The sequence below is a fragment of the Mesoplodon mirus genome (assembly GCF_964341445.2).
Source record: "Mesoplodon mirus genome assembly, chromosome: 7".
Lineage (NCBI taxonomy): Eukaryota > Metazoa > Chordata > Mammalia > Artiodactyla > Ziphiidae > Mesoplodon > Mesoplodon mirus.
Window position 1 is genome coordinate 69,784,271 of NC_138983.1, and position 23,215 is coordinate 69,807,485.

Sequence of the window (23,215 nt, forward strand, 5' to 3'; positions counted from 1 at the left end):
AAACTGGAAAAGAAGAAGTAAAATTGTCACTGTTTGCATATGACATATGATACAGAGAAAATCCTAAAGATGCCACCAAAAAACTGTTACACCTAATAAATGAATTCAGTAGGATACAAAATTAATATATAGAAATCTGTTGTATTTCTATACACTAACAAGAACTGGCAGAAGGAGAAATTAAGAAAACAACCCCATTTACAGTTGTGTCAAAAATATTATAATAAAATACCTAGGAATAAATCTAACCAATACAGATAAAAGACCTGTACTCAGGAAACTATAAGATACCGATGAAAGAAAGTGAAGATAACACAAGTGGAAATATATACTGTATTCATGGATTGGAAGAATTAATATTGTTAAAATAGCCATAATACCCAAAGCAATCTACAGATTCAATACAATCCTTAACAAAATACCAATGGCAGGACTTCCCTGGCAGTCCAGTGGTTAAGACTCTGAGCTTCCACTGCAGGTGGCACAGATTCGATCCCTGCTCAGGGAACTAAGATCCCGCATGCTGTGCAGCACAGTCAAAAAAAAAAAAAAAATGGCATTCTTCACAGAACTAGAACAAACAATTCTAAAATGTGTATGGAAACACAAAAGACCCCCCCAACAGTCAAAACAATCCTGAGAAAGAAGAACAAAACTGGAGGTATCATGCTCCCTGATTTCAAACTACCCTACAAAGCTACAGTAATCAAAACAGTATGGTACCAGCACAAAAACAGAAACATCAATTAATGGACCAGAACAGACACCCCAGAAATAAACCCACACTTACATGGTGAATTAATCTATGACAAAGGAGGCAAGAATATATAATGGGGAAAAGGATAGCCTCTTCAAAAAATGGTGCTGGGAAAACTGCACAGCTACATGAAAAAGGATCAAACTGGACTTTCTGTCACCATATACACAATTAATTTCAAAATGAATTAAAGACTTAAATATAAGACCTGAAACCATAAAACTTCTGGAAGAAATCAGGCAGTATGCTCTTTGACATCAATCTTAGCAATATTTTTTTGAATATGTCTCCTTAGGCAAGGGAAACAAAAGCAAAAATAAATAAATGGTACTACACTAAACTAATAAGCTTTTGTACAGCAAAGGAAACATCAACAAAATGAACAGGTGGTCTACTGAACGGGAGAAGATATTTGTAAAGCATATAGCTGATAAGGGGTTAATATTCAAAATATACAAAGAACTCATACAACTCAATATCAAAATAACAATTTGACTTTAAAAATGGCATTTTTCAAAAGAAGGTATAGTGGCCAACAGACACATGAAAAGATGCTCAACATCACTAATCATCAGGGAAATGCAAATCAAAACCACAATGAAGTATCACCTCACACCTGTCAGAATGGCTATTGTCAAAGAGACAACAAATAACAAGTGCTGGTGAGGATATGGAGAAAAGGATACCCTAGTGCACTGCTGGCAGGATGTAAATTGATACAGCCACTATGGAAAACAGTATGGAGGTTACTCAAAAAATTAAAAATAGAACTACCATATGATCCAACAATTCCACTTTTGGGTATTTTTCTGAAGAAAACAGAAACAGTAATTTGACAAGATACATGCACCCCTATGTTCACTGCAGCATTATTTACAATAGCCAAGATATGGAAGCAACCTAAGTGTCTACTGACAGATGAATGGATAAAGAAGATGTGGTATATATATACAATGGAATATTACTCAACCATTAAAAAAAAGAAAAGAGGGACTTCCCTGGTGGCGCAGTGGTTGAGAGTCCGCTTGCCGATGCAGGGGACACGGGTTTGTGCCCCGGTCCGGGAAGATCCCACATGCCGCGGAGCAGCTAGGCCCGTGAGCCATGGCCGTTGAGCCTGTACATCCGGAGCCTGTGCTCCGCAATGGGAGAGGCCACAACAGTGAGAGGCCCGCGTACCACCAAAAAAAAAAAAAAAGGAAAGAAAAGAAATCTCACCAATTGGGACAACATGGATGGACCTAGAGGTTATTATACTAAGTGAAATAAGTCAGACAGAGAAATACCGTATGATTTCACTTATATGTGAAACCTAAGAAGCAATACAAACAAATAAATATAACAAAACAGAGACAGGTTCATAGATATAAAGAACAGAGGGGAGGAACTTCCCTGGTGGTCCAGTGGGTAAGACTCCATGCTCCCAGTGCAGGGGGCCCAGGTTCAATCCCTGGTCGGGGAACTAGATCCTGCATGCATGCTGCAACTAACGGTTCATATGCCACAACTAAGAAGTCCACATGCCACAACTAAGTCCCAGCACAACCTAAATACATAAATATTTTTTTAAAAAAAAGAAGAAGAAAAAGAACAGAGGGGAGGTCAGGGGCGGGGGGTGGGAGTGGGGGAATGAAATAGGTGAAGGAAATTAAGTGGTACAAACTTGCAGTTACTAAATAAATGAGTCATGGGGATAAATGTAAAGCATGAGGAATACTGTCAATAATATTGTAATAACTTTGCATAGTGACAAATGGTAACTAAACTTATCATGGTGATCATTTTTTAATGTACAGAAATGCCAAATCACTAAATTATGTTGTGCACCTGCAACTAACAGTGTTGTAGGTCAATTATAATTCAATTTTTTAAAAAGGTAGTGAGGTCAAGGAGAGGTGGAAAGGGTAAATTAAGGGTTTAAGGAAAGTGATGCAGGTTTGCAATAATTCACAAAAACTTACCAGTGCATACTCTATAAAGCAGTTATAAGAATATGGGAGGGGCTTCCCTGGTGGCGCAGTGGTTGAGAATCTGCCTGCCAATGCTGGGGACACGGGTTCGAGCCCTGGTCTGGGAGGATCCCACATGCTGCGGAGCAATTAGGCCCGTGAGCCACAACTACTGAGCCTGCGCGTCTGGAGCTTGTGCTCCGCAACTAGAGAGGCCGCGATAGAGAGAGGCCCGCACACCGCGATGAAGAGTGGCCCCCGCTTGCCGCAACTAGAGAAAGCTCTGGCACAGAAACGAAGACCCAACACAGCCAAAAATTAATTAATTAATTAATTAATTTTAAAAAGAATATGGGAAAGCTTTACACCTAAACAAGTTCCAGGTTCATGCCATCTTACCCCAGAAATTAGATGAAACACCAAGTTTTCAATAAATGTATTTTAAGCATTAAATATAAACACATCAGTTGCTTTTCAGAACAAAGTTGGTTACTTCGTTACCAAAATTTTATAGAGACTTCAGTAATCTACTCAACTAATGTACTATATTCAGCTAGACACATTTTATTCAACTTTACCTCTTCTTTAAAATTAACGTTAGACATTGTGCTAGTGGGGATATACATGTTTATAGTGTTAATATAATCAACTTTTAGAAAGAGTCAATAGCCACAGAACTTTGCAAAACCATTTCTATGAAAATAATTTCATTCATTACTAAAATCTTTGGGATCTATTCAAAGTAGCTAAATTATAGCTATTAACTAAAACTGTGATTTAAACTTAAATGGCCAGAAGACAGTTTTAAGTACTATGCCTTTTCCTGGTTTTGGAAACAAAAATTTGAACTAAAGTATTTAGATTATTATGAACAAAAGACACTAGAAGGAAATAGGAAGTAAGACTGCTGAGTGAGAAGAAAAATACCCTTCAGAGTTTCTACCACAAAGCATAAAATTCTTACAGGAAATGAATACTTAAGTATGTAAAGTAATTATAAAGAATAGGCACTGCAATCTTATTTCCCAACAAAAAATATGAACCTCAGGGAAAAGTTTTTAAATAGAGATGAATGGTGTGTGAAAAATTAAAAGTTCCATGCCAATGTTTGTGCCACAGACTTCTTAAATCAGCCTATTATTAGTGTTCTGTTTACCTCCCCCTTTTGGTCTAAATCAAACCAAACTTTACCTTCTTGTACACAAACAAAATGATGAAATTTTAGTGTTAATAAAAGGGTTTAGAACTTTTCTTTGAAAATAAAAATCCTTTTATAGCATTTGTAACAAGTGCACACTAAACCTCTGATTAAAGACCTCCAATAACTATGCATTGACCACCTGAGAGGAACCATTACCAAATGGCTATTTATAAGTTCCTTTATTGATATTTAACTGTATACCTGCCTCTTTGAGTTTTATTCCCCATTAGTCCTTGTTCTACTTTTTGGGACAATGAATTTTAAACCTAAGTTACTAAACTGAATTTCTCAATTCATAAAGAAAAATATAAACAAATAGAATTTGTATAATTTTAAGCTTTCTATGAAAGGTTATTTTAACTTATACACCTGCTACCACTTGTCTATTAAAATCTAGCACAACGTACTACTTAATTTGCACAAAGCAACGCACTTAATGTATTGGAAAACTTAGAACATAACTATTTCACCTTTTTTTTTTTTTTACAAGAATACCATGATTTTCAGGTATTCTACTTCCTGAACTGCTTTGAGAACCTATGTCCCAAACAAAACTTTAATAGAAAAAAAGTCAACTTCCTCTTTTACAGGGCAACTTTCCAAACTTTAAATATTATTTCTGAAAGGATCTCAGAAATTATCTAGTCCAACAAACTTTATATCATAGATGAAGAAACTCAGATTCAGAGTGTGAATTAGCTCCAATTAATATTCTCTTCTTCAGGCAAAATATCTCCAATCTTTTCAACAGTTCCTTAAATAGCATAGCTTCTAGATCCTGAACACTGTAGTCTTCTCAAGACACACTCTAGCCTACCACTGGTCCCTTTTAGAATATGGTGCTCAAACATAATTATTACATGGGGTTTTAAAAGAGCAGAGGGGACTTCCCTGGTGGCGCAGTGGTTAAGAATCCGCCTGCCAATGCAGGGGACAAGGGTTCGAGCCCTGGTCTGGGAAGATCCCACATGCCACGGAGCAACTAAGCCCATGTGCCACAACTACTGAAGCCCACATGCCACAACTACTGAGCCTGCGTGCCTAGAGCCCATGCTCTGCAACAAAAGAAACCACCGCAATGAGAAGCCCGTGCACCACAACGAAGAGTAGCCCCCGCTCGCCGCAACTAGAGAAAGCCCGCGCACAGCAACGAAGACCCAACGCAGCCAAAAATAAATAAATTTATTAAAAAATAAAAAATAAATAAAAGAGCAGAGTATAACAGAATGATCAATAACTACATACCTCCTCAGCCATGCCACAGTTAGACTCCTTTAAGGAGCCTAAGCCACCTCAATTCAGACACTGTGCCATTTAGTAAAGCTACTGATGTACACTGTAGTAATCTAGCTCCCATCTCTGATTGATCAGCTGATCAAGTCATGTTATTTTTGCTTACCTGGCTTTGACTCATGTCTCTCGCAACCAATTTGATTACTCCTTGATCCTTCCCCCTGTACTTTAAACAAAATCTAAGAACATGTTTCTTCTAAAACTTGCCTAGAAGCCTGATTCCTAGAGTCTGAGCAAGCAGTAATTCTCTGCAACTCCTATGTGATCTGATTTCCCAGATCTTGTTAGGGGAATTTTTTTCTATCTTTAGGAAACTACCTATCCTCATCAGTCCTGCAAGATGATTTCACCCCAAAGATGAAAGCACCCCAAATAGGGAAAATATCAAGATGATACTGTGACAAATATTAAAAATGAGTAGGAAAAGATGTATGCAGAGAGACAATGAAAGGGATATAAATGAGTATCACAGCCCTGCCCCCACCAAAGGAAAGGGTGGAGAAAACATCAGTTGAACCAGAAGTGACCAGTCTAAACTACAGAGGGCAACAGGGAAAGGAAGCAAGTGTTTTGCAGCAAAAGCACTGGCAATCTATTCTACAGGTTTTAAGTTACAAAGAAATTGAAGAAGAAAATATTAATTAGAGATAAGTCACCCTCTGGATCTAAGTTTCTTCATTCATGAAATAAAGTTGGTTAGACTAGATAACTGTGGTTATCATCTTAAATATCTCTAAAATATGAGTTCATTTAACTAATTACAATTATTACATGAAAAAATTAATAATTCCTTAACTTCTTCACATTTCAGTTTCTTCAACTGTGAAATAGGTATGGGTCACTCTGATCTCATAGGATTCTTAGGAATTCTCTACTGTCTCAGTGATTTAAAAAAAAAAAAAGAGTTGAGTTTGAACATTTACAGCACAGATAAAAAGCATGTAGCTCTTAGGTTCTGAGTCCAGTCTTGGACCATTGATAGCAAGTAATTCTGATCGACCCAGAAACCTCAACTTGTTTAAGATGATAACCAGAGTTCATCTGGAATGGTAATTTCAGCTCATCAGGAATAATCTATTTCCCTTAGTGAATAAATGAATTTCCACTACTGGGAAAGTCAGAATTAGAGATACAGAGATAATGAAATAAACCAAAGTCATTTATAAATATTTTATTAAATTCAAGATAATCTATGTATTGTGGCTACAATGCATATATTGTAGAGGTGCAAATGCATACCCATGAAGGTGTGATGCAAGGAGCAGGAGGATTATTTGAAAGTGACCTGGATGCTCACTCTGGGTTGCCTGGACAATCAGGGGCTCTGCCTTCTACCAATGGGAGGGCTGAGCCTAAACTCAGCTCCCTTTAGGACCAGGGGCTTCTTTTTCCCTGATAGCAGAGACTGCAATTTTCCCTAGCTCCTGAGATCTCCAGTTACTGGCAGCTGCCCTTCCCAAACTATTTCTGATGCCCCTAATCCAGACTACATGGTGTCAAAACACCATGCCCTCATGCTAAATCCATAAAAAGGAGATCCACAGTTAGAGAGGGATCTCTCTGTTGGAACAATGACCCAAATGTGAATCCAGCAGTAGCCTGGCCTGAACAGGATGGGAGGATCAGAGGGACCAGTGTCTTTCTTTAAAAAAATAAAAATAAATAAGGTAAAGTTCATAGAACATAAAAACTGCCATATTAACCATTTAAAAATGTACAATTTGTTGGCTCACAGTATGTTGATAATGGTATGTGACCATCACCACTATGGTAAGAACACTGAAATGTTCTAATTCCAGAACACTTTCATCCCCCGCCCCCAAAAAAGATCCCTGTACCCATTAAGCAATCATTCCCCATTCCCTCTTTCCTCCAACCCCCTAGCAAACACTAATCTGTTTTCTTTCTCTATGGATTTGCCTTTTCTAGACATATCATATAAATTGAATCATACATGTTTTTTCGTGTCTGGCTTCTTCCACTTACAATGTTTTCAAGGTTCATCCATGTTGCAGCATATATCAGGGCTTCATTCCTTTGTATGGGCGAATAATATTCCATTGTACAGACATACCACTTTTGCTTTTACCCATTCATCAGCCGATGGACATTTTGGGTTGTTTCACTTTTTGGCTATTATGAATAAAGCTGCTATGAACAACCCAATTTTCAAAATGGGCAAATGACAAATAGACATTTCTTCGAAAAAGATACAGAAGTGGCCAATAATCATATGAAAAGATACTCAACACCACTAGTCAACAGAGAAACCCAAATCAAAATCACAATGAGATATCACTTCACATCCATCAGGATGGCTATAATCCAAAAAAATGTCAAATAACAAGTGTTGGCAAGCATGTGAAGAAACTGGAACTCTCTCATACACTGCTGGGGGGAATGTAAAATGATGCAGCCACTATGGAAAAGAGTTTGCTGGTTCCTCAAAAAGCTAAGCATAGAATAACCAGCAGCTCCACTACTAGGTATAAGCCCCCCGCCCACACTTCCTGATTTGGCTTAAAGTTTTCCCTTCTCCTTTCAAATACTTTAGGAAATGACTGTTATTTGTAAATACAAAGACAAAAGCCATGACAAGATGACACAGAATATTAAGAGTAAATAATCTGACATTAGAATAAATATTTATGATTCCAATTTAAACTGTGAAATTAACCTGTGACTTTTAAATTGAAAGGTGTTAAGAAATTCTGTTACTAAATTTGTAAACAGTACTGAAAAGCTTAAGAGACCTTAATAACAGGTATTTCTTAGTGGGGAGCTGTAGTCAAAATACATTTGGAAAACACTGCACTGGTTAAGATTTTTCTGGGTTCTGATCGTGTTATCCAAAGAAATCCTCATCCTTTTTTCTTAACCTTCTTAATATCTGCTTTTTTCTCCCAAGACATCTAAAATGGCTTTTAAGAATCAACAATTCAACATAAACCCATCCAAATCATGCAAAATTTGCTTATCCTCCCCTAAAGGCTAGTTGAATCTCAGTGCCTAAACAGTAGCCAAATGCTGATCTAATTAGCTGAATGATATGATTCACATTAAGGTAAGAATGAGGCTTAAACATTCCTAGAATCCACAGATACCATAAGAGCAAAATACAAGTCTTCAGTGGTATACTATACATGGAAAGGAAAAGTCTAAACCCTGCTGCCTCTCTTCTAAGAGAAGACATCCTGTCCCAGCCACCCTTAACTAATTTTTCCAGACAGTAAGACTATATGAACTCAGCAACTATGCTATATAGACTACAGTTCTTTTCTTCACTTATATCAATACAGGTGTTTAAAGAGAGTCCTTTAAATGGCTTTTCTCCCATCTCTCTGGGGCCTTTCTTCCTTCCTTCCTCCCTCCCTCACTTCCTTCCTTCCCCCCCTCCCTCACTTCCTTCCTTCCCTCCTGCCTCCCTCCCTCCCTTTCTTCTACTCATTCATTCATTCATGGTTAAAAACAACAAAACAATATACATGAGAATTTCTATAATGGGGTTAAAAACCAAAATTCCTTATTTATCCTGAAAAATAAAGGCAATACGGAAAAGAAAGTAGGACCACATATAATGAATGGACAAGGAGAGACAGATAAAAATTATTTTTAATGCCTATCAGTGAAAGCCAGATCCTTGATTACAGGTTTTCAAAATTCACAATCCTAGAAAAGATAATATTAATAGTAAGCAATTTTTCAATCTGCCTGGGACTTCCCTGGTGGTGCAGTGGTTAAGAATCTGCCTGCCAATGCAAGGGACACGGGTTCGATCCCAGGTCTGGGAAGACCCCACATGCTGCAGAGCAACTACGCCCACAAGCCATAACTACTGAACCCTCGCACCGCAACTACTGAAGCCCGCACGCCCTACAGCCTGCGCGCCACAACTACTGAGCCCATGCGCCAAAATTACTGAAGCCCGTGCACTCTAGGGCCCACGTGCCGCAACTACTGAGCCCATACATTGCAACTACTGAAGCCTGCGTGCCTAGAGCCCATGCTCTGCAACAAGAGAAGCCACCGCAATGAGAAGCCTGTGCACTGTGACAAAGAGTAGTCCCTGCTCACCGCAACTAGAGAAAGCCCACATGCAGCAACGAAGACCCACCACAGCCAAAAAATGGTTGTTTTTAATTTTTAATTAAAAATTTTTTTTCAATTTGCCTAAACACATTTAATCCTTTACCACACAATCTAACATTCACAGTATACTTAAGAAAACAAGGTTCAACATAAAAAATATTTCTTTTACCAAATAAATTATGTACACAAATATGAATTTTCTGTTACACTAAGTTTGAGAAGTTAGTAAGAAAAGACTATACCTGAGATATTTGGCCCTGGACTTTTGTAGGCTGAGTTGTTCGAATATTTAAAGACTGGCTTCTTGTTACTGTTGCCCCAGAAAGAGATTTTCCATTCACCTTTCTTTCAAGGTGACAACTTGCTGGTGATCTCTCTTCAAGAAGAACAGCATCCCAAGGATCGTCTGCTAGCAAACCTGGTATATTTTTCTCTTCTTCATGGTCCAATACCTCTACATTGTCCACCTTAGGCTTACTTAGAGGATCCAAGTCTAACCAGTCAAACTTACTGATATCTTCAGACTTTGGAGATACCTGTAGATTGCTGATAGTAGCTTTTGAATTTGTTATCTCCAAATCAGTCCTTGCTTTTCCATTTTTTAAAAATTCTGATGTACTAGCTATTTTGTCAAACAGCTTTGCCATGTCAGGACTGACTACTGGACGATAGATAGGTAAGCTTCCTTGTGGATGAAAGGGTGTGGTGGGTGTCAAAGGATATGAAAAATATGGAGACTGTCCTGGAAGTCTTAAATATATAGGTTCTGTGGATGGAAAACTAGGCATTCTTGGATTGAAGCCATTTTGGAATACAGTCTGTTTACTACTGTAAGTTGACTGGTAAACAGAAGGTAAAGAGTAACTGGAAGGCCCAGATAATCCAGGTGGCCACTGTCCTCTCTGAATAGCAGGTCTAAGATAGAGCTGTGCTGAAAATGAAGGGCTCAGAACAGGAGTAACTGGCAATACAGGTGTTTTTCTAGTCTCGAAACTGTCATCCAGCAATAGTTTCTCAAGTTCAGCTTGGGTAAGCTTTTCTACATCAATATCTACTGCTCTTTTTTGGGTATCTGATTCAGGAAACACCATGAGATCATAATCCTGTTTGCTATAAACTTGTGCTTTTTGTCTGGTGCTGCTTGACCACTCATAGCCTCTCTGGTTATCGGTCACCCGTCTATCCTTTTGCAGTTTTGCTAAAGCCTCTGCTTCCATCTGTAATGCTTCTTCTTTGCCCACATCTTTTGTTCTTGTTGGTTCCAGATGTGAAGATGAACATTGCTTAAACCCATTGTTGTTGGATATCTGAGCCATGTCCACTTAAAAGACCAAACCTCCTCCAATCTATTTTTTTCTTGTAGCTTCCAAAATAGCAAGACCTGCATGTAAAAATAAATATAACACTCGATTAGATTTTTAAAACACGAATTTGTTTTGTTTGTAACCTACCACATATGATTTAGGATTTAATGCTACCTACAAACATACCACGAAATGAAATGAAATAGGGAAAATCTTGGTGAAGGAACACTTTTAAAACACCTTATACGCTGTTGGGTTAAGAGAAATGTTTAGACATACATGACTTTATCCCATTCCCTGACCTAACAGGAAAGCTAACACAGTAAATGAACTCAAGAAGCTGTCACTTCAGTTGTCACACTGGCTGCCATTAACCAGTTGCACTTCTGGCAGAATTCTTGGCACAAAATGGCTTAAGTGCTAGTCACAAATTTTCAAGAGTTCAGACACGGTTTACTGTTATGCAAATAGCAAGTCAAAATGGTTTCAATCTTTTACTATTTGTAAAATTGCTCAAAAGCCAATTAGCAATAAAAGTATTCAACACCTAGTAAATAAAATCAAGTAACTATTATTTTATCAAATCATCATATGAAAAATTAAGGGCTTATAATATTCTAGAAATTTTTAAAATGTATACTGTAACATAGATTAGAATAATATGATAAGTGTTAAGGCTATAAGAAACTGTAATACTCCACTCAAAGGTTAAATTATGGCTGAATTTGTCACATAGTTCTGATCACACTTCTGTTCTGATTATCTGCAGTTAAATCAATAGTTATGATACTAAAATTTCTCCTTTTCCAATTGCTAAAGTATCTATTCATAAACTAGAAGATAGTTTATTAAACTTTCTCATGATCAGTTAATAAACATTTATACTCCTCTATTTAAAATAAACACTTAATTCAGATCAAGATTACCCTATGAAGCAAAATGACCAATTAAAGGGTTAGTTATCTACTGTGCAACAGAGGGCATATATCCTGCTTCTAATCAATATGATACAGGGATTAAATGTGGGTTCTGGAGTCACATCACCTTTATTTATGATGCTGTAAGACCCTGGGCAAGTGATAACTTTTCCACATGCCTAGTTTCCTAACTTTTAAAATATGAAAAAGTATCTATTTCCTAAATTACAAAGGATTAAAAATGAAACAATGCAACTAAAAGTGTCTATCATTGGCCTTAAGCATAAGCATTAAATAAATGGCATCTACTGTTAATCTCCTCTATTTGAGATATACCTAGTTTGAATATAAAGCAAGAGAGCTCCTGTTTACATCCTTTTTCTAGTACAGTGCTTATCTACAATATGTGCTCAATAAATGCTTAATGAAAGTATGTAGGGAAATGTCCAAAGTGAATTCAAATTAACGTAACACAAATGAAAATTCTAAGTGTTGAGGTATACTAAATGAAAAAATTATTAGTGATGAGGACATGAAGAAAAGTAGTCAAGAAAGACATCATCTGCAATTCTTTTATACAACTACAGTTGAATTTCTAAGGCATTTCACTGAAAAGCTATTCCAAATTTTTCCCTTCCCTGGCAGGCTGCAAAACTAGGCATGATGTACACTTAAAGTTTGTACACGTCACTGTATGTAAATGTTTTATGAAAAGAAAAAACTGAATACTGACTTGCTAAATATGCATGAAGTACTTAGAGAAAAGTACTAACATCTACAATTTATTTTGAAATGCATCAAAAATAAGGTAAATTGATAGAGGGATGATACATGGATAAATAATGATAAAGCAGGTATAGGAAAATGTTAATAGTAGAATCTAGGTGGTAGATATGTGGGCATTCACTTTGAAATTCTTTCAGCTTGGCCTCATGACTGAAAGTTTTCACAATAAAATGTTGGGTGGGGGGGAATGGGTACAAATTCTTCCCATTCCTGTATATACAGCAGCTCTGCAATGCAACTTTGTTGTTCCTCCCATAAAGAGGTGGGGTCTATTTCTCTACTTGATCTCAGCCGGCCTTGTGACCTGCTTTGACCAACAGAATGTGAAAGAATTGACATTGTGAGAGTTCTAAGCCTATCATAAGAGGCCCAACTGCTTCAGCTCTTCCTTCCCTGAGTGCAGCCACTGCCATGTAAATGCTCACATAGGATGAGAGAGCACAAAGAGAAAGAGATCCAGCCAAGAGCCAGCATCAACCACCAAGCATGTGAGTGCAGACACCATCTTAGACCATCTGTCCACAGTTGAGATGACCACAGCCACCTGAGTGACCCAAGGCAAGACCAGCAGAAGAAACCACCCAGCTTGAGTTCAAGACAAACTGCTAACCCACAAAATCATTTTGGAATGGTCTGTTACATAGGAATAGATAACTGATAAACCTTTTCTTCTTACTTTTAGAAAATAAAACTGAAGCCACTTACATATTTAATAGAAAATTTCTGTTTTAACCTCCACAGTTACCACTACTACCTTCCTTCACACATCCTCAGAGAATGAACAGCCCCTTTTCCTTTCTAAGGATGCCCCCTCCACTTATATCCTTAATCCTTCTGAATTCCCCTTCTTTATCAATGACTGCCTCCTTTGTATTATCAATTTCTCCTTTATTTGCTTCTGCTCCTCTACCATAAAAATGCTCAAGTTTTCTCCATACTGAGGGTAAAAAATCTGAACACTCCCCTTTAGACTCCAGTAGCTTTCATTTTAATTTTCTCCTTTCACTGCCAAACTTCTTGAATGAGTGACCTAGAAAGTCCTTTCTTTACTTACTCTGCCTTAGAAAAATTCTACTTGTCCTTCAGGGCCCAATTCAAAATACAGTCTCCTGTCTGAGGCTTTACTTAAGCAGCTCCTACCAGAATTTATCTTTTTAGCTCAACTAAAAATTTTTATCTTTACTTTGTATGCTGTTTTTGCATGCTCAGCATCCTTTCTTCTGGTAGTAGAATCTATAACTTTTGGACACCACTTGTCTTTCTTTTGTTTCATCTACTTTGAATTGAGCTGGACCATCCTTACTCCCGCTCGACCCTACACCAACTCCAGAAAATCCAAGTCTGGCCAGAGTTAACTACAGAATTTCTGGAACTATTTGGAAAAGAAGCTTATCATTGAGGTTGCTAAACTGATAGGATGTAAGCCTGGAGCTGTTTTGGCCATCTTTGCCACCGCTTGAGGAGATATTACCTGAGAATGAACCCAAGCCAGAAGAAAGCAGAGATAAGATAAATTAGATAAATTCTAGATGTTACATTAAACATCTGGATCTAACCCATGTCCAAGGCCAGTCTTTTCATTTATGTAAGCCAATAAATCCCTCTCCTTGCGTAAGCCGGTTTAAAATTACTTTTTTCCGTGATAACCAAAAGTATTTTGATTAACACAGAATCTGTAACCTGTATGTCTACCCAAACAGACTAGAATAAGCTTCTTAAGCAGGGAAGCCTCGTTTCTTCATTTTTCTCTTCCCCACTACATCTAAAAGCACCTTGCTTAATAAATATGGAACTTAATTTAATTAACATCTGTTTTAACAGGAGGGAATGAAGGCTATTGGAGTCTTGGAGAAGGGATTTCAGATGGCACAAGAGTATGGATATATGACGAGAGAAATGAGTCATTTCATTTGTGGTGTTTTTATACATATTGGTGATGTTTTTATACATCACCAATACATTTGCTTGCTCTATCCCTAGTTCCAACTCAAAGTAGTATATGCTAAAGTAAATACAACTCTAAGTAGCCAGTAACAGCTGTCTGTTAGCAACTAAATACCATATTTTAAAGTTTGGAGCCTTAAAAAAATACCGTATTTTAGTTTCCCAAAAGATTATTATGCATGTATACTCAGATAATAATAAAGGACTTAAACGGTTGTCCAAAAGTAACCCTGTGCCTCAGCTATTTTTCTAAGGCTGCTGCACTGACATGCTCCACTAATTTTTGAAAATAAAACTTCACTTGATGACAAACATTTAGCAGGAAATAACATCCAACATGCTCATTCAAAATGAAATGTTCCATGCTAATGTTCCCCCAATTCAAGCAGGGAAAGACAATATAACTTGTTTTTGAATGATGATTGTATACCATCTGCCAAAAATTTCCCAACATAAAGGAACTCAGTGCAGATCACAAGGCTGTAGCTGCTTTAAAATTCTTCAAAAGAGGTCAATTAAACTATTCAGTTAAACTTTTGGATACCATTTGCAGACCCAAGTGAATTAATTTAAAAGCTCTTGGCTTCTTCTAACATTCATTTACAATTTAAATTTAAATCTCAGACAAAAATAAAACAAGTCAGTCCTGCTACCCATCTAAATGCTTTCTGATCTTAAAATTCAAGAACCTAAGAAAATGGAAAAACAATTTGAGTTCAACAATATAAATATTCTCCTTTAAAATGAAAATGAATCTCAAAGAAAAATAAATTATGGTGGTGCCTCCATGGATTGAATATTATGCCACTACTAAAAATAAAATTATGAAGACTGCAGTTAAATGTTTGTTAAAACTCTAGAAAATATCTACATCTCTCTATCTATACATAGACCTGTGTTTGGAGATATATAGATACTATATGCCAAAAATTGCTTTAAGCAATATTTTAACTAATTTAATCCTCACGAATTCTATTAAGTAGCTACTATTATTATCCCTAGTATACAAACATATAATCTGCCCAAGCTCATAGCAGCTAGCAAGTGGTGAAATTAGGACCCAAATCCAGGCAGTGCTAATTCACTACAATATATTTTTATGTTAACAGTAATGTGGAATCAATAAGTGAATAGACATATCTTATCCTTTATAAATACCAACTTTCTTCCTCAATCCTAGGGTTATTTCTGTCTGCATTAATAAATTTTCTTTTAATTCTATCATGAAGTAGTTAATACTGCTATTTAGCTATAATATGTATCAATTTATCAGTTAGTTATCACCAGATGACTAGCAAATTTATAATTTCATTGCAGGCATGAATTCTTATTTTATTTACCCTCTACTCTCAAACTTATACTACAGTTGTTGAATGAATGCATAATGCATCAATGACTAGAGAACTTAAGACACCATTTCTTTTATCAGAGAAACTAAACTCTGAAACAGACTGAAAGAACTCATTTATTAATAATTCAACTAAAACTGAAAAATTGTTTCAGTTTAGAATAAACAAGTTGTTGTTTAGAATAAACACGTGGTGGGACTTCCCTGGTGGTCCAGTGGTTAAGAATCCACCTTCCAGTCCAGGGGACGAGGGTTCGATACCTGGTCCAGGAACTAAGATCCCACATGACACGGAGCAACTAAGCCTGCGTGCTCTAAAGCCCGCTCGCCACAGCTAGAGAGCCCACATGCTGCAACTAATGAGCCCATGCACCACAACTAGAGAACCCGTGCACTGCAACTACTGAGCCCACATGCCGCAATGAAAGATCCTGAATGCCGCAACGAAGATCCCATGTGCTGCAACTAAGACCCGACACAGCCAAATAAATAAATAAATAGCAAAAAAAAAAAAAAAACAAGTAGTGGGAGAAAATTATCTTGAAAACTAGCAGGGAGAGAGGTGGCAACAGAAAAGTAAAAATAGGAGAGAGGGGTTCCATCTGTGCTTAAAAACAAACAGACAAACTGCGTTAGAAAAGCATATTCTATCTCTAATTGATTCATGGAGGGGGAAAAGAACTCATATGACCAAAAAAATAATAATAATCAAGTACTTTGTTATTAGGCAATATACAAATCTGTCAAAAAGACAAAAAAGAAGAATGTCCAGGTTTTGGATGAGATTAGGTTAGAGTAGCATTGTTCAACAGAAATAGAATGCAAGTCACATATGCAATTTAAAATTTTTTATAGCTACATTAATAGAAACAGATGAAATTAATTTTAATAATAAACTTTGTTTAATCCAATATATCCAAAATATTATAAAGAGGTAATCAATGTAAAAAAATGAATGGGATACTGTACTTTCATTTTTTTTATACTAAGTCTTCAAAATCTGGTATATATTTTACACTAACCACATTTCAACTTAGACTAGCCACACACCAAGTGCTCAACACAAAGGTGGCTAGTGGACAACACAAGGTTAGACTTTATGAGGAAAGAAACAAAAAGCACGGTGAACAAGCATCATTACTTTCTGGATGCTAAGGAAAAATTTATTTTACCAAAAGTTACCCCTTCCCTCAAGTCAATAACATATCTCAATTGTCCATTAGTTATCTTTCAGGAGAAGAAAATTTTTATTTTTTTATGCCCCATAGATAACATACGACCTTTTAACTAAGGCCTTATCGTCCCTTGTAACTTTTGTATTTTTAAAGTACATAATTTCCAATTAATCTTTTTAAAATATTTATTTATTTGGCTGTGCCAGGTCTTAGCTGCACCATGCAGGATCTTCGTTGCAGCAGGCAGGATCTTCAGTTGTGGCATGCGGGATCTTTTAGTTGTTGCACACGGGACCTTTAGTTGTGGCGTGCAAACTCTTAGTTGTGGCATGCGGGATCTAGTTCCCTGACCAGGGATTGAACTTGGGGCCCCTTGCATTGGGAGTGCAGAGTCTTAGCCACTGTACCACCAGGGAAGTCCCTGCAATTAATCTTTTTACAATTAGAAAATTGTGAACATTTCATAGAGAAATGTGTTCACAATCGACCACACAGGATAAATTACAAAGAGATTAAATATTAACTGTTAAAAAAAGAATCATAAAACCAAAGAAACAGAGAATTCCTACATAACACCAGCATAAAAAAGGCTGCTGTAATGTGATTCAAAAACCTAGAAGCCATAAGAGAATTCAAGTACATAAACATTTTAAAAAATAACTTTTGTTTGGCAAACAAGCACCAATGAATTTATTCATTTCCTCAGTAAATATTCATTGGGTGTATATTATGAATCAGGCACTGTTCTAGGTGCTGAAAAGTAAAATGAAAATAACTTGACCATTAAAAATGTCAATGAAAAAACAAACTGGGGAAAAATATTTGCTACTCATATCACAGAGAAAGAACTAATTTTAGTAATATATAACATAAAGCCCATAAAAGAAAACAACCCTATGGAAAGATGGACAAAGAGTTTGAATAAGCAGTTCACAAAAAAGTAAAGATACTTACCTTTACTCATGTTGAGGCAATAGCAATTTAAAAGTTATACTAAACCTAATTTTATACTAAACTGATAATAAACACACAGATTAAGGAAAAAAATATTCATCATACCAAAATTTGCTGGATACATGCAACAGTAGATAAAGGAAAATTTAGAGTTTTAAATGATGCTAGAAAACTGGAAAGGTTGAAAACTTAATGAACTAAGCATCCATCTCATGAAAGTAGAAAAGTAACAGCAACATAAAAGTAGAAGAAAGGGAATAAAGACCACAGAAGAAATTAAGTGGCATAAAAAATATACAACAGGGCTTCCCTGGTGGCGCAGTGGTTGAGAGTCCGCCTGCCGATGCAGGGGACACGGGTTCGTGCCCCAGTCTGGGAAGATCCCACATGCCGCGGAGCGGCTGAGCCCGTGAGCCATGGCCGTTGAGCCTGCACGTCCAGAGCCTGTGCTCCGCAACGGGAGAGGCCACAACAGTGAGAGGCCCACATACCGCCAAAAAAAAAAATATATATATATATACATATATATATATATATATATGTATATATATATATATATATACACACACACACACACACAACAGAGGGATTCCCTGGCAGTCCAGTGGTTAGGACTCCAAGCTTCCACTGCAGGAGGCCCCGAGTTCGGGGAACTAAGATTCTGTAAGCCACGTGGTGCAGCAAAAGAAAAAAAAAAAAAAAAAAAAAAACCCCAAAGAAAAGAAAACAAACCAAAACACCAAAGATATAAAACAGAGATCAACAAAACTGAAAGTTGGTTCTTTTGAAGACACTAAGAAGATACCTTGTGATGCTGATCAAGAAGAAAATAAGACAGGAATAAACAATAACAAGGGACTTCCCTGGTGGCACAGTGGTTAAGAATCCGCCTGCCAATGCAGGGGACACAGGTTCGAGCCTTGGTCCAGGAAGATCCCACATGCCACAGAGCAACTAAGCCCCTGTGCCACAACCTCTGAGCCCGTGTGCCACAACTACTGAAGCTCGTGCGCCTAGAGCACGTGCTCTGCAACAAGAGAAGCCACTGCAATGAGAAGCCTGCACACCACAAAGAAGAGTACTCGCTGCAACTAGAGAAAGCCCACACGCAGCAACAAAGACCCAATGCAACCGAAAAATAAATAAATAAATAAATATTTTTTAAAAACAATATCAAGAATAAAAAAGGGACATCCAACACATGCAGCAGACATTAGAAAGATAACGAGGATACTATTAAGTTTAAGCAAATAAATTTTAAAATGTAGACAAATTCCTAGAGGATAGTAACTTACTGAAACTGACTCAAATAGAAAATCGAAAGTTGAATAATCTTATAACCATTAAAGAAATTGAATTAGTTGCCAAAAATTTTTTCATCAAAGAAAACTGCAAGGCCAGATGTCTTCACTGGCTTCATATAATAAACAATAACAACCTTTCACAAACCCTTCCAGAGAACAGACAAGAATGTATGTTCCCCAAACATTTTATAAAATTACTCTAACTTTGGTAACAAAACCAGGCAAGGATGAGACATAATTAAAGAATTAAATTAGGAAAAGCATATATTCACCTCAACAGATATTCTTAGCCAACTATGAACAGAAGGGAAGTTCCTTATTTGATAAGTATCAACAAAAATCACAACTAATTGTAAAACCCTTAAAGCTTTCCCTCTGTCTATGAACAAAAACCAGGATGCCCACCACCATTTTTATTCAACGTTTTATAGACTCCTAGACAGCACAGAAATGCAAGAAAAAGAAATAAGATCTAGGATCACGTAGAAAGAAACAACATTACATACAGATAAAGTAAAAACTCCAAAGGATATGCAGATAATTAACAGAATTACACGCCAGAGTTTAGCAAGATTGCTGGATATGATACAGTAATCAATTGTATTTCCATATACCCGCAAGGAATAGTTAGAAAAAGCAGTCTTCAAAAAAGCAATATTTACACTAACACATTCAAACACATGAAATCCACCAACTAATAATACATGTAATAAGAAATTCGGGGGCTTCCCTGGTGGCGCAGTGGTTAGGAGTCCGCCTGCCAATGCAGGAAACAATGGTTCAAGCCCTGGTCCAGGAAGATCCCACATGCCAGAGCAACTAAGCCCGTGTGCCACAACTACTGAGCCTGTGCTCTAGAGCCTGCGAGCCACAACTACTGAGCCCGCGTGCCACAACTACTGAGCCCGCACTCCTATAGCCTGTGCTCCACAGCAAGAGAAGCCACCGCAATGAGAAGCCCGCACACTGCAACGAAGAGTGGCCCCCGCTCGCCGCAACTAGAGAAAGCCCACGTGCAGCAACGAAGACCCAACGCAGCCAAAAATAAAAATAAACAAAATAAATTTTAAAAAAAACCACAGTAAGATACCACAACACACATATAACCCTGGGGAAAAAAATTAAATCTTATAATACTAAGTGATAAGAATATGAAACAATGGGAAAATTTAAGTTGGTACAACTGTTTCAGAAAACACAGATCAGGGACTTCCCTGGTTGTCCAGTGATTAAGAATCCGCCTTCCAATTCAGGGGATGCAGGTTTGATCCCTGGTATGGGAACTAAGATTCCCACGTGCCGCGGGGCAATTAAGCATGCTTGTTGCAACTACTGAACCCGTGTGTTCTGGAGCCAGCTTGCCACAACTAGAGAGAATCCCGCATGCCGCGACGAAGAGCCCACATACCACAACTAAGACTTGACACAGCCAAAAATAATAAATAAATAAATATTTTTAAAAAAGAAAGAAAACACGGATCATATATAGAAAAACTGAAGATACCCTTACTTTATGGCCCAGCAATTACATTCCATTTTATATACCCTAGAGAAATTCATGCATATGTGCACAAAATATGTACATAAGAACCTTCAAATAACATTGCACATATTACCCCAAATAGGAAATAACCCTAATCTTCACCTGTCCAAACACGGATGAAGGAGAATACGTTGATGGTCTGTTTCTACACACATCACTTCTGACACCAAATGTACGGGTTTTTCCACACTAACAACCAGTTCTCCAACTCTCCCAGACACCAAATGGATGTTCACAATTCAATTCAATTCAGACACTACCCAGAGTTAATGTCAGACTCCACAGGTTTACAGGCGCAGTCCCGCAAGACTGCTCTCACTGCAGATGCCAGTCTCAAGTACTGGATACCCAGGTTACCCACACTTCTGTCCAACTTGGGTTCAAATCAGGGGCTCCCAGGATCCCACCTCAGGTTTGATAATTTGCTAGTAAGGTTTACAGAACACATGAAAACAGCTTACTTACCATTACCAGTTATTATAGAGTAAACAAGTCAGGAACAACCAATGGAAGAAATGTATAGGGCAAAGTTGGGGGTGGGAAACCGCAGTGTGTTCACTAACCTGGAAGCTCCCTGAACCCCATCATTTAAGAGTTTTTACAGAGATTTTATTATATAGGCACGGTTGATTAAAACACTAGTCATTGATTAAAAAGAATGAAATAATGCCATTTGCAGTAACATGGATGGACCTAGAAATTGTCATACTGAGTGAAGTAAGTCAGAGAGAGAAAGAGAAATATCACATGATATCCTTATATGTGGAATCTAAAAAGAAATGATACAAATGAACTTATTTGCAAAACAGAAACAGACTCACTGACCTAGAGAACAAACTTATGGTTACCGGGGGGAAGGGTGGAGGGAAAGTTAGGGAGTTTGGGATCAACTGTATACTCTCCTGTATTTAAAATGGATAACCAACAAGGACCTACTGTATAGCACAGGGAACTCTGCTCAATGTTATGTGGCAGCCTGGATGGGAGAGCAGTTTGGGAGAGAATGGATATATGTATACGTATGGCTGAGTCGCTTTGCTGTGCACTGAAACTATCATAACATTGTTAATCGGCTATATTCCAAGGACTTCCCTGGTGGCCCAGTGGTTAAGACTCCATGCTCCCAATGCAGGGAGCCCGGGTTCAATCCCCGGTCAGGGAACTAGGATCCCACATGAGGCAACTAAGAGTTCACATACCACAACTATAGATCCTGCATGCCACAACTAAGACAGGGCTCAGCCAAATAAATACTTTTTTAAAATCAGCTATATTCAAATATAAAATAACAAGTTTTTTTAAAAAGAGTTTTTATGGAGATTTTATTACATAGGTATGGCTGATTAAATCACTGGTCATTGATTAGCTCAATCTCTAGCTCCTCTCCCTTCCCCAGAGGTCAGGGGGTAGGGTTTAAAGTTCCAAACCTGCAGTCACACCTTGGTCTTTCTGGCAACCAGCCCTCATCCAGAAACCATCTAGGGATCCCAGACAACAGTCATCTTATTAGCATACAAAAAGACAATGGTCTGGAGATTCCAAAAGTTTTAGGAGTTGCATGACAGGAACCAGGGACAAAGACCAAATGTTTATTTATTATATTATAGTTCATTCAATGGAATTCTGTACATCAATGCCAATGAACGAATTAGAACCATAAAAAATGGATAAAACTTAGAAACATAATGTTAAGCAAATGGAGAGACAAAAATACATACGATTCCATTCACATAAAGTTCAAAAACATGAAAAACTAAACTACATTGTTTAAGAATGCTTACATAGGGCCTCCCTGGTGGCGCAGTGGTTGAGAGTCCGCCTGCCGATGCAGGGGATACGGGTTCGTGCCCCGGTCTGGGAGGATCCCATATGCCGCGGAGCGGCTGGGCCCGTGAGCCATGGCCGCTGGGCCTGCGCATCCGGAGCCTGTGCTCCGCAACGGGAGAGGCCACAACAGTGAGAGGCCCGCATACCGCAAAAAGAAAAAAAAAAAAAAAGAATGCTTACATAATGGTATAACTTCAAAGAAAAGGAAAGGATTATCAAAAGTTAGGATAGTGGTTACTCATGGAGGGAGGAGAGATTTATGACAAGGGAAGAAGTACACTGGGGACTTCTGGAATACCAGCAATGTTCTAGTTTCTAACGTTGCGACTGGTTACACAAGTGTTGGTTTTACAATTATTTGTTAAACAATCATATACGATTTATGCACTTTTTTCTGTGTTATTTCACAATAAAAAAGAATCCACTCCCCACATATTTTAAATACATTTTCGTATCTATATTATACATGGTATGTGAAAAATAAAGAACACCTGCATTATGAACAGTATGTGGGGTTTTTTTCTTACCCACACGTGGCAAATTATGTGAACACAAGAAGTTCAACTTTTTAGTGATGCCATAAAAAAATACAAGAGCTATACTGTCCTTTGTCATTTGCCAATCTATAGGCTAACTTAAGGCCACTGCCCTAACTCATTAAGGGATATGGGGAAAGCATTAAGACTGTAAAAGAAAACAACAAACTATAAAATACGGTTTTTCAAATTTTCACCATCTGTGAATCACTTAATGGGCACTGCACATAACATGATCAATTTATGTAAAAAAAATATACATTGCATTTAAAAACACAAGTAAAACAT

General features: G+C 37.5%; 1 protein-coding gene across 4 annotated transcripts in view; it reads right to left on the bottom strand.

Moving 5' to 3' along the window:
* PIK3C2A (phosphatidylinositol-4-phosphate 3-kinase catalytic subunit type 2 alpha) overlaps positions 1-23,215 on the bottom strand; it is a 168,262-nt gene that overhangs the window by 65,880 nt on the left and 79,167 nt on the right. For all 4 annotated transcript variants that reach the window (XM_082628636.1, XM_082628635.1, XM_082628637.1 and 1 more), the window contains exon 2: positions 9,532-10,670. In XM_082628636.1, the coding sequence (XP_082484762.1) occupies positions 9,532-10,605 (1,074 nt within the window). In that variant the 5' untranslated portion in view covers positions 10,606-10,670. The remainder of the gene's footprint in view (positions 1-9,531; positions 10,671-23,215) is intronic.